This window comes from Labeo rohita, chromosome 19 (genome assembly GCF_022985175.1).
Source record: "Labeo rohita strain BAU-BD-2019 chromosome 19, IGBB_LRoh.1.0, whole genome shotgun sequence".
In the NCBI taxonomy this organism is placed as follows: domain Eukaryota; kingdom Metazoa; phylum Chordata; class Actinopteri; order Cypriniformes; family Cyprinidae; genus Labeo; species Labeo rohita.
In genome coordinates this window covers 14333606-14345655 of record NC_066887.1, presented here as the reverse complement: position 1 = coordinate 14345655, position 12050 = coordinate 14333606, and the positions used below count along the sequence as shown (strand labels likewise).

Sequence of the window (12050 nt, the reverse complement as noted above, 5' to 3'; positions counted from 1 at the left end):
TTGAGCGCCTCTCATTAATAATGTTCCCAGAATAGCAGAGCCAGCCACACACACACACCTCCCCCCCACCACTAACACCCCTCGAGAACTCACTTTGAGGAGAGAAAACCGCTCAGATGCCAGGGCTACCAGTCCCATAGGGCCGTGCTGATATGCTGACTCATTGCCAGAATTCAAAACAGAGGCTGATGTTGTTTTGTGCATGGTGGTAGAATATAGGTAGAGTTTACATTTTGTGCAAACACAAAATTGGGGGAACCAGACAGAAGCTATATTATATAGTAAGTACGCATTTTATATTGCATATCAACTTTTTTTGTGACACATTCATATAGTTTGAGAAAATTATTTCTTTAGGGTTAGTTCACCCAAAAATGAAAATTTTGTCATTAATTACTCACCCTCATGTCGTTCCAAACCCGTAAGACCTTAAGACCTAATTTTCGGAACACAAATTAAGATATTTTTGATGAAATCTGAACATTTTCTGACCCTGCAAAAACAGCAACGCAATTGAAATGATCAAGGCTCAAAAAGGTAGTAAGAAGTAGGGCTGCCCCCTAATAGTCGACTAAACGTTGGTATTTTCATCTGAAAGATGTATGTAGTAGCAACTTTACATGGCTGCTCAATCTAATGTTAACCTAGAAAAATGTATGCTATTGAAGTGTTTGTGTGGAGTGTGGAAGCTGAACAGTAGCTCGCTTACTGCATGACAGCTGCAGGCGCCAGTGAGGTCACTTGCCCTTAAAATACTCCTTCATTTTTAGTCATACACAAAAGTAATAAAGACTCTACATTTATTTGTGTGCACTCACAATAACAACGAAACGTTGTGCTTTTGTAAAATAATGAAAGCAAAAAGGATGCACTTTCTGGAATCTCGCTCTCTGTGAACTTGAGAGCGAAACTTTGAAACTCTGTGTATACTTGCCTTACAAACGTGAAAAATATATCTATAGAGAGTGAAATTTGTACATTTAATTAAACCAATTCAAACAGAAAACAAATATTCTCAGATTATGTAATCTGTATGAGACACATAACTACTGGCGAAGATGACAAGTCAGTGTCGCCAACTTCATCTCTTAAGCCGAAAAGAAACCACTAGTTTATCGATAAATTATTATTATTATTAACACATTAATGCACACATTCATAATTATTATATCTGCCGGTGCACTGTGGCAAGCTTTTTTTGTGCACTTGAGCTCTTATTAGGCTATGTGGGCAGTTAAATGCTCATTATTATGATTTATATGGTTTATTAATAAACGTGCAACTAATAGTCCACTAATGCTTAAAATGAAGGACTACTAGTCAATCAGAAAAATCTTTAGTCAAGGGCAGCCCTAGTAAAATCATTGTTAAAATAGTCTGTCATTTTGTAATTTGAAAACTGTAATTTTATCAAACTACGAGCTTTTATCACTTTTTGTGTGCAAAGAAAACAAAAATAACTACTTTATTCAACAATTTCTTCTGTTTGTGTGGTGCTGCTGACGTAGGAGCCAGTATTCTGACGTAGAAGGAAAGCGCATAGTTTATTGGATAGTTCATTGAAGCTGTTGGTTTCACCTTTAATTTAGTGCCCACAGAAAACACTTCCAAATAATAATGCAATCATGACCTCACTGGTCCTCTAATGATGACTCACCAGCCTGTGTCGCCTCTGAAATCCATTGTTAAATCAATGCACTGCTTTCCTGCCATGAGGAAAAAAATGCATTCACTGATATTAATTGTTCTAAATGGGTAGTTACGGGTCGGTGCAGGGTTGTTTGATCTCTCTGGAACGGAGCATGTTTGTAAAACCTCCGTCGGGGTTAAAGCAGTCATGGTCTTTGGCACTAACCTGCACTGAATCACTGTTTTGATCACTGATTATCCACCACATCCAATTAATTCACTTAATTCAATGATTTAACAAAGGCTGCTGTGTTCGGATGGCCATGAACACATTCTCACAGCCACAAACACATTCCTGTATATGCATTTCAAAGCACACAAAGTCTCTTTTTTCTGCTTTAGCTTGTGTTCCATTATTTCAGCGGTGTTAAATGCTATATTATAAAACCACTAGGTGTTTTTGTTCCTGTTAGCTGAGTCACAGAGTGCCTGAGTGTTTGTGTAGCAACAGGGAGATTTGCTTCTGAGATGCGAGCGGCCCTCAGGTAGCAGCCGATGGGTGTTATGAATGTAAACCACGCTGTGTGGCGCTTCCTTAATTACACTGCAATGCAGCGCCGGCACGCAGAGTCTCCCTTCGCCTCTTTCCTTCTCCCTTTTTTCTTTTATCGTCACTGTCAGCCATTAAGCGAGACAGTGAGGGGACATGGCCTTCATCAAGTCGTGAGTGAGGCAACAGCAGGAAGAGCCAGATGCTGCTCCTGTTGTTCCGAGCTCCTCAGAAATCCCATGTTCTCCGTAATATTTCAGAAAATGACATGCATCCGAAAGACAATTGATAAAGCAGTGATGAATATTTCATCTGTTCACTTCCTCTTTCCACAGGTGATATTGTGCGTTACAGATGTCTGCCAGGATATCATCTGAATGGGAACAGCATTCAAACCTGTCGCCTCGGGACTCATCTTGAGTTTGAAGGACCTCCACCTTCATGTGATAGTAAGCTATTATATTTTTTGGACTCTTGACACCAGCATGTGCAAGGTTTTGGTTCCCAGTATGCTCTTTTTCTTTAGTGTAACCACTAAGACTCTTGGTCAACCAGGTTGATGGTAAAGACCAGTTTGGTTGGGTTTTCACATGATTTTGGTCCACCAACTAAACCACCACCTAACAAACCTCCAAACCTGTCAACTTTTCGTCCATATAATAGAAGTCAATAAAGTCCAGCAATGTCCATTTAGGCTCCATTGTATGTAAAAAAACAAAAAACACTGAGAGCTTTTCCAATAAAAGTCTTTTTTATTTAATTTTTGGTTAAACTATAGTTCCCTTTCAACAAACCATACTCACCAGGGGGAATTCACTAAACATTTGCACCATACACTAGTACTTTAATATGAATACATGCGTCTTATCCACTAACCATATGCATTTTAATGCATTCTTACTGACTTCCCCCTCTGCGTTTTACAAAAGGCTAGTCTTTCGGATTATATACTGTCAAATCCACCCCCGCTGTGTTGCAATGCATGATGGGTCTATTGATCATGATGGTTGGTTCTGTGCTATATGAAGCTTCATTATTGCTATTGGCTTAGTGGTGGGATGAAATACCTCAGAGCCTGTCAAGCAAACCCCATGAGTATGCTAAACGCTCATCTACCTTTCCTCCAGCTGCTTTTATGTGATTTGATATGGCATTTCCCATAAACTCCCTCAGTTCCTCCTCATTATGTTTGTCTCCCTACTCTCAGCGTAGAAGAATTATCTCTCTGAGCTCTCTGTACTAGACTTCACTGCATACAGTAGGTCTGACTGAAAGGCCTCTTTTGAATGTCCCGTTATGTATATTGTAACGTTAAAAAGCCTGAGACCACTAGTGAAGATTTGTCTAATTTAATACAATTTTTGCCATTAGAGGTTACATATGAAGAGTTTCAATGCAAAAGCTTCTAAAAGCCATCTTGAGATAACGATACTGAGTGAATGCTCTCCACACATAGTATATGTTCATCAAGTGCTTTCACTTCAAATGCGTCAGATCGCAACCTCAACCTATTCAGAAGTACCACTACTTACATAAATACCTATACGTAGTAGCCAGAAAGAAGTGCTAATTTTTAAAGAAAGATGTCGGACGTACTTAAAGGCTTTTGCATCTGAACTTCTCATATTTCCTAGTTTAAATAATATTATGAAATCCCAGTTTTACAGTTTGGTCCTCATTATATATCAAAACATACATATTCTATCACATCCTGTGTTTGGCCTCATCCATAATGTAAATAGCATTTGGGCTGTTTGTTTACAGAAAGCAATTTGTGACCGCAGTACAGCTGTTTTGGTGGAAACTGATTAAGGCCTATAGGAAAAAGAAACAAAAATAGACAAGCTTTATCATTTCCAGCATAAGCATATGTTAGAGAGGCTGAGGTTTGGGACAGTGTGAAGAAGGACGACACATAATTTGATTTTTTAATATATATTTTGCATAGTATAGCAGGCGCAAATATGTACCTCCACAACCTTCATGCTGGAGTGCCCTCTCTGAAGCTTTGTAATTCATCCTAACGTTAATTAGGTGTCGACAGTTAATTGCTTCGGCTATATGAAAAGCGCCTTATACTGAGGGCCAACATAGCCAGCTGACACCCGCTCCATTTGGTCAGGGTGCTGCCTCTGGCTGTCAGTCACATTAAGTATGCCTGCCTCGTCAAACACCAGAGAGGGAAAGAGACAGGAAAGACTGAGGGACTAGTGGAATGAAAGACAGGAGGATAAAGGAGGAGGAGGAAGAAAGCGATCTTATAATTTACATCAGTCATTTGTTGAGAGAAACATATCAGTTCTGATAGGATCAACAGGGAAGACAATGAAAAAATTGAATAATTAAATGTGACCAACTATGTAATTAAGTAAATTTTGGCTACCAAAACAAATAAGCTTAAAATGCATGGTACACATTGTTGAATGGGTTATATTTACAATGTTTTCTTTTTTTTTTTTTTATAAAATAAGCCTAGTAGCAGATTACTTTGGGAAATAGCAACAAGTAATAGGGGTCGACTGATTTGTGTTTTTCAGGGCCGATGCCAATACTGATTATTACGGATCAAGTAGACTGATAACTGATATTTTGAACCGATATATGCCTGGTTTTGGTGTTTTTGCATTTTTCTTAAAAGGACAGTGGAGATATGACAGGAAATAAGTGGGAGAGAGAGGAGGGACAGGGACAGGAAAGGTCCATGAGGCGGAATTCGAACTCGGGACTCCCGAAGTGCAACTGCGCCATATGACAGCACACTGCCCACAAGGCTATCGGTGCAGACGGAAAAATGAAAATTAATGTCAGAATTAAGCATAACAAGGGCTCTGACAAAATCTTTATTTAAATGCTTTAAAATTGTTTTATCAGCAAACGTTTTGAAAATTAACAAGTTGTAGTAAATAGTGTTGTCACGATACCAAAATTTTGACTTTGATACGAAACCTGACTAAAATATCTCGATACTACTACTAAACAGATACTACAACAAAAACAGAACAACAAGAAAATGTTTGTTGTTAATAGTAAGAACATAGATGCAAGCAACAAACTAAAGGACAAATACAATAAAACAAAAAAGACAAATGAAATGAATAGGGCCCTATGAAAACCATTTTATTTCTTCCCAAATTACATATTTGTTTTTTTTCCAAATTCCGTTTTTTTCTGTAATATTTCTGGATTTAGTTTTTTCCTGTTAATTTTTTTTTAGACTCTTATTTAGTTACATTGAAAAATATTAGACAGAAAGCATGTCTAATTAAATGAAATCATGATACTTACACAATTTAACATAATTTAGTTACATATTTAAGGCACCATAAAATACGTTTTATTATTTTTCTCAAGTTTATTTGTATTTTTATCAAATTCTGTGCATCTCTTTTTCTCTAATTTTCTAGATTCCATTTTAATAGTTTCATGAAATTATAATAATCAAAAAGCATGTCTAATTATTTTAGAAAGATTAATTCGATTTTAAAAAGCATTAATATATTATATTAGTTAATTCATTTTTCAGAAACACTGTATTTACAATTTTCTGGTAAATAAATTGTGGTAAATAATTATTCTGGTAAACATTCCTTAAATATTGTTTTAATAATATTTATATTTGTAGTAGTATCACTATCATTACATTAAGTAGTATTTCTGTTAAACCAAACTTTTATTTTGATGGGTTGCCGTGAAGACCTTTACATTATTGTTTGTATAAGATATGACACTTTTTTTTTCAGAAGTAACAGTAAAATGCTCATAAAGTGAGACTCAGATCAGTTCTAGAGATTGCCATTCATTTATACAGAGACACGAAGAAAATGCAGGATTCATATTTGAATATCCAAATATAGTGCCCCCAATTTAAACTTCCAGAATGTAGTTTAAATGCAGCTTCAAAGGACTCTAAATGATCTCAGCCGAGGAAGAAGGGTCTTATCTAGCGAAACGATCTGCCATTTTTTTCGAAAAATAAAAATTTGAATACTTTTTAAGCACAAAAGCTCATGTAGAACAGGTTCTGGCATGCACGTTCACGACATGCTATTGAATCATGTCGAAAGGTCATGTGAAATGTAGGTGGATCTACAGAACCAGTGTTTACAAAGTAAACGCGCAAACACTAAGAAAGTGCAAGTAAGTCAAACGCTGTTTACAAACAAAAAGGCACAATGTGTCAGACGATTCTGAAGTTGTAGGAGAGTTTTTCGCCATACTCTATCTTTTTTTTTCCTGGAGTACACAGACGCTGAACTTAGACATGATTCGTAGTAGTGATGGGAAGTTTGGATCATTTTACCGACTCGGACCTTTGAGTCTCGTTCAGCAAAATGAACAAATCTTTTTTTCAAGTCATTTCGTTAATTTTAGCAAAATTAGCGTCATGTGACAGCCCCATAAGATGAACGAACGACTCAAAAAACCCAAAGACTCGAAACAGGTGAACTAATTCCAGTACAGAACCTAATAGGATGTTGCGCATGTGCGACTGAACGAATCACTCCCCCGAGACGACTCGTTCTTTGTGAGTCACATTAAAGATTAGTTCAAAATGAACGAATCGTTCAAGAATGACCCGTGGACGGGCATCCGAGAGCCTGTGCTACGCAAGCTTTTGTGCTTAAAAAGTATACATATTTTTATTTTTCAAAAAAAATGAACGATCGTTTCACTGGATGAGACCCTTCTTCCTCAGCTGGGATCATTTAGAGCCCTTTGAAGCTGCATTTAAACTATTTTTGGAAGTTCAAAATCAGGGGCATAATTGAAGTCCATGTATGAAGAAAAATCTTGAAATGCTTTCCTCAAAAACCATAATTTCTTTACGACTGAAGACAGAAAGACATGAACATCTTGGATGACAAGGGGGTGAGTAAATTATTTGTAAATTGTTGTTTTGGAAGTGGACTTCACCTTTTTAGTACCGGTATATCATTTAACACTAGTAGTAAGATTGCCCAAACTTTTATGGATTACATCTCAATATTGTTTTCATCTTCAGTGGTGATGGGTAACTCTTCCCTTATTTATTGAATATAGTTTGTTTTTTTCAGGAGACATATAACCGACATCATAATTGGTGGTACTGAATTACCGTATGTTAACATTCATATAAGACAAAGTTGACTTGTAAACAACAGCATCTAATTATCTAATCAAAGATGCGGTGAAAATTCCTGTTGCGTGAGAACTGTAAAAATACGTTTTAATAAAGCACCAGAAAAGGACATCAAATGTCGTGCATGTTCTTCAAAATCTGCCCTTTTAATTCCAACAATGCATTTTGTTCAAGAAAGTGAAAGGAAATTATATGTTGCCATATGGCTACACTGTACCATAAAAAGGCAAAAGCAAGGACAAAATATTTTTAACCTTTCTTAGTCTTTCCTGTTGTTGATGTTATAGTTTGATAAATTCTTTCATCTGGTAGGATCTAGACAATTTGTTCAAAAGCCAACATATACTTTCATCTTCAAAAAACATTTTTAAAAAATCAGACTAATACATGTTCATGTACAGTAAGAATGCAAATGGTTTGTGCATCATTTATTTTATGGCAATTATCGGCCTAATGTAATAACTGATGATAATTTTGATATTTGACTTGAGAACAGTTTTGTTTTCTGTTATCCTGAAGAACAAGTGAAAGTGTGAGCAAGCATATGGAGGGAAAAACTGAGAGATTGAAAGAGTAGAGAGGAAGGACAGTGATGGGTAGAGGGAACGCAAAGCTCATTGAGATGCAGAGGATATCCAGGCTGCAGGTGCACCCAGCTATTAAATCACAGCTTCTCCCCATCTCTCTCTCTCTCTCTCTCTCTCTCTCTTTCTCTCTTTCTGTACCTGACATCTGATCTGTCACATCCTCTTGTTGAATACATCATACTATGTCTTGCTTTCCATCAAATATCTCTCCTTACTTTCAACCTTCCTCTAATACAAGAAATCCCATCCAGAACTTTCTGTCTTCTACAGACATAATCAGGCATACACATGAACATAATGGCCTTGTGCAAGTCTCTTCATAAGAAACCCTGTGCTCAACATTTTGACAAGTGCTTGATGAGTCCAAGATGCTTTTTAAAAAAAAAAATGTTATATACCTAAAATAAATATTACGGTGGTCCAGGAAAATGTTTTGAAGCTGTCTAGTCAAAGCTAATCATAAAGGCAGTCCCATTTAAAAACGCTTATGCTGCATTGCTTTATGTCTGCATTTTTTCTCTCTGTGTTCCCCTCTCTTTCTTGTTTTTTGTATCTCTCATTCTCGGAGAGAGAAAAAAGATCTGTGAATGCTGAGAGTGCATCACATGCCATTATGCAAATGAAGGGTAGGAGAATCTCAGACGCAACTTCTTTTCTATAAGCATACACACACACTCTCTCGACTTTCAGTGTTTATACTTAAATAAAACATGCTTTTTATCAGTGATGCACAGCATGTCATGCACACATGCATGTTGATTTTGTTATTCCACCCTTCTGTCACCATGGTGACATTAAAAAAAAAAATCTTTTTTCCCCTTCCTGTTGGCATTTAAGTGCTGTTTTCTTTCATTTGTTTTATTTATAACACTGATATTGTTCAATAATTTAGAATTATTTGCAGTATTTTCCTCTTATTCAAAATTCTCTGAATTTGTTAAATGTTAATGTGTTTATGTATTATGCATGATATGTTTTTCATAGATTTGTATTATATGTGTCACTGAATGCATGTGAAAATGTTATAGATGCACACAGTGACACATACGTTTTTAAAATTGCTTTATCTTCTGTGCCTTTCATCTTCTGAATTCTAACAAATGGAAAAAGTACCTCCACATCTCTTACTCTTTTTCAAATCCAGCTCTTCCTTATTATTAGACAGCCAGTGCTTATATAATAAATGAGTGTATGTTTATGTTTTCAGCTTCAGATGTTTCAGAACATTACTCATTCAAGTTATTTTCTGTGATTTAATATATCCCTATTAATGATAAAGTCCACAAGCAACTAGACATGTAATTGGACAAAATAGTCCTCAACTGACCCTTATGAGGCTAATCCTACCTTAGTGACTGTTCTGATTTAAGCTTTTGATCTTTTTTAATATCTGAGTATGTGGAGAATCTGTATGTTTGAATTGTTTTAAACACTATTTTACATAAATTATCCAAAAATATTGTAAAATGTTGTGCACTAATAGTCACTAAGGTACCCAGAGAGGGTACACATGGTATTATTTTAACATCTTTCAAATATTTACAGAAATCTCAAGTTCATGTTTTGGAAAAAATTGTGTAAAATAAACACACAGAAGACTGGCAACATTTTAGCTTAATGCTACCAACATAACATTAATTAATTTGTGTGCTGAATGTAGGGGTCGACCGATACGTGTATTTAAGGGCTGATACAGATTATTATAGATCATGTAGACAGATAATCGATATTTTGAACCAATATATATGTCTATATGGGCTCTGACAAAAGCTTTTGTTAAATGTTTTTAAATTATTTTATCAGCAAGTCAGTTTTGAAAATGACAATTAAAATACAAATGACAAATAAACTCGCAACTGCGAGAAAAAAAATCAGAATTGCAAGATACAAATTTGCATTTGCGAGGGTAAAAAAAGTCCCACTATTCTGACTTTATAACTCTCAATTGCAAGTTTATGTCATGCAATTGTTAGAAAAAAAGTCAGAATTGCGAGAAAGTCAAATTTGCGAGATACAAATTTGCATTTATAACTAACATACAACTTGCAATTGCAAGTTTATATCATGCAATTCTGTGAGAAAAGTCAGAATTGCAAGTTGTAAGCTCACAATTGCAGGAGCTATATTACAGGAGATATAATCTCACAATTCTGAGAACATATCAGTCTTTTTTTCTCTCTCTCTCAGAATTGGACTTTATGTCTCGTAATTGCAAGTTTATATCTCACAATTCTGAAAAAAAGTCAGAACTGCAAGAAAAAAGTCAGTCAGAATTGCGATTGCAATTGCAAGAAAAAAATTCAGAATTGCTAGATACAAATTTGCATTTGCAAGGGTAAAAAAAGTCAGAATTGCAAGCTTATATCCCACGATTCTGACTTTATAACTCTCAATTGCAAGTTTATATCATGCAATTGTTAGAAAAATAAGTCAGAATTGCGAGGTATGAACTCGCAATTGCGAGAAAGTCAAATTTGCGAGATACAAATTTGCATTTATGAGGAAAAAGTCAGAATTATGAGTTTATATCCCGCTATTCTAACTTTATATCAAGTTTATAGCATGCAGTTTTGAGAAAAAAAATCTGAATTGCAAGACATGAACTCGCAATGGTGAGAAAAGTCACAATTGTGAGCTACAAACTTGCATTTGCAAGAAAAACAGTCAGAATTGTGAGTTTATATTCCACTATTCTGACTTGCAATTGCAAGTTTATGTTAGGCAATGTTGAAGAAAAAGTCAGAATTGTGAAATATAAACTTGGAATTGTAAGAAAAAAAAAGTCAGAATTGTGAGATGAAAAAGTAACATTTACCTTTTTTTTTTTTTCATTTTTTTTTAGTTTTGTAAACGGGCTTCCATACATAAGTGACTTTCAAAAGCATTAAAACAATTGTACAGACTTCAAACTTTTAAACGATAGTATTATTAACCTATCTGTTATGAATAACGTTACCTTTTAAAATGATAATTATATTATTAAAATAAAAATATAAATATAAATAATATTACAAATAAATTATTTAAATTATTTTAAAATTGCATAGTTTAATATTTAGTATTTAAAATAGTATTTGGTGTTTAAAGTCACTAAGTTATCAATACATTTAAGTACATTAAACATTAGTCAATTTTCAGCACAAATAAATAAGTTAATAAATATTCTGTATTGATATATATTAGTTGCAGTATTTTTATTCATAAATTTTTTTATAATAAATTTTTATTTATTATTTTTATTATTTTATTCTTATTCAAAATTATCTGAATTTGTTAAATATTAATGTGTTTATGTATTATTCATGATATGATTTTCATATGTCACTGAATGCATGTGAAAACTTAACATGAATATGTTATACATGCACACAGTGACACATACGTTTTTAAAATTGCTTTATCTTCTGTGCCTTTCATCTTCTAAATTCTAACAAATGGAAAAAGTACCTCCACATCTCTTACTCTTTTTCAAATCCAGCTCTTCCTCATTATTAGACAGCCAGTGCTTATGTAATAAATGAGTGTATGTTTATGTTTTCAGCTTCAGATGTTTCAAAACATTACTCATTCAAGTTATTTTCTGTGATTTAATATATCCCTATTAATGATAAAGTCCACAAGCAACTAGACATGTAATTGGACAAAATAGTCCTCAACTGACCCTTATGAGGCTAATCCTACCTTAGTGACTGTTCTGATTTAAGCTTTTGATCTTTTTTAATATCTGAGTCTGTGGAGAATCTGTATGTTTGAATTGTTTAAAACATTATTTTACATAAATTATCCAAAAATATTGTAAAATGTGCACTAATAGTCACACAAGGTACCCAGGGAGAATACACATGGTATTATTTTCACATCTTTCAAATATTTACAGAAATCTCAAGTTCACGTTTTAGAAAAAATTGTGTAAAATAAACACACAGAAGACTGGCAACATTTTAGCTTAATGCTACCAACACAACATTAATTAATTTATGTGTTGAATCTTGGGGTCGACCGATACATGTTTTTCAGGGCTGATACCGATTATTATAGATCATGTAGACAGATAATCAATATTTTGAACCAATATATATGTCTATATGTCAAAATTAAGAAACTTTCATTAAATGCTATTAAATTATTTTATTAGCAAGTCAGTTTTGAAAATGACCGATACCAA

At 34.4% G+C, this 12050-nt stretch overlaps 1 protein-coding gene across 1 annotated transcript in view; it reads left to right on the top strand.

The window, feature by feature from the left end:
• Positions 1–12050, top strand: part of csmd2 (CUB and Sushi multiple domains 2) — a 385015-nt gene that overhangs the window by 321993 nt on the left and 50972 nt on the right. Inside the window, exon 46 of the mRNA XM_051136347.1 lies at positions 2515–2628. Within this exon, the coding sequence (XP_050992304.1) occupies positions 2515–2628 (114 nt within the window). The remainder of the gene's footprint in view (positions 1–2514; positions 2629–12050) is intronic.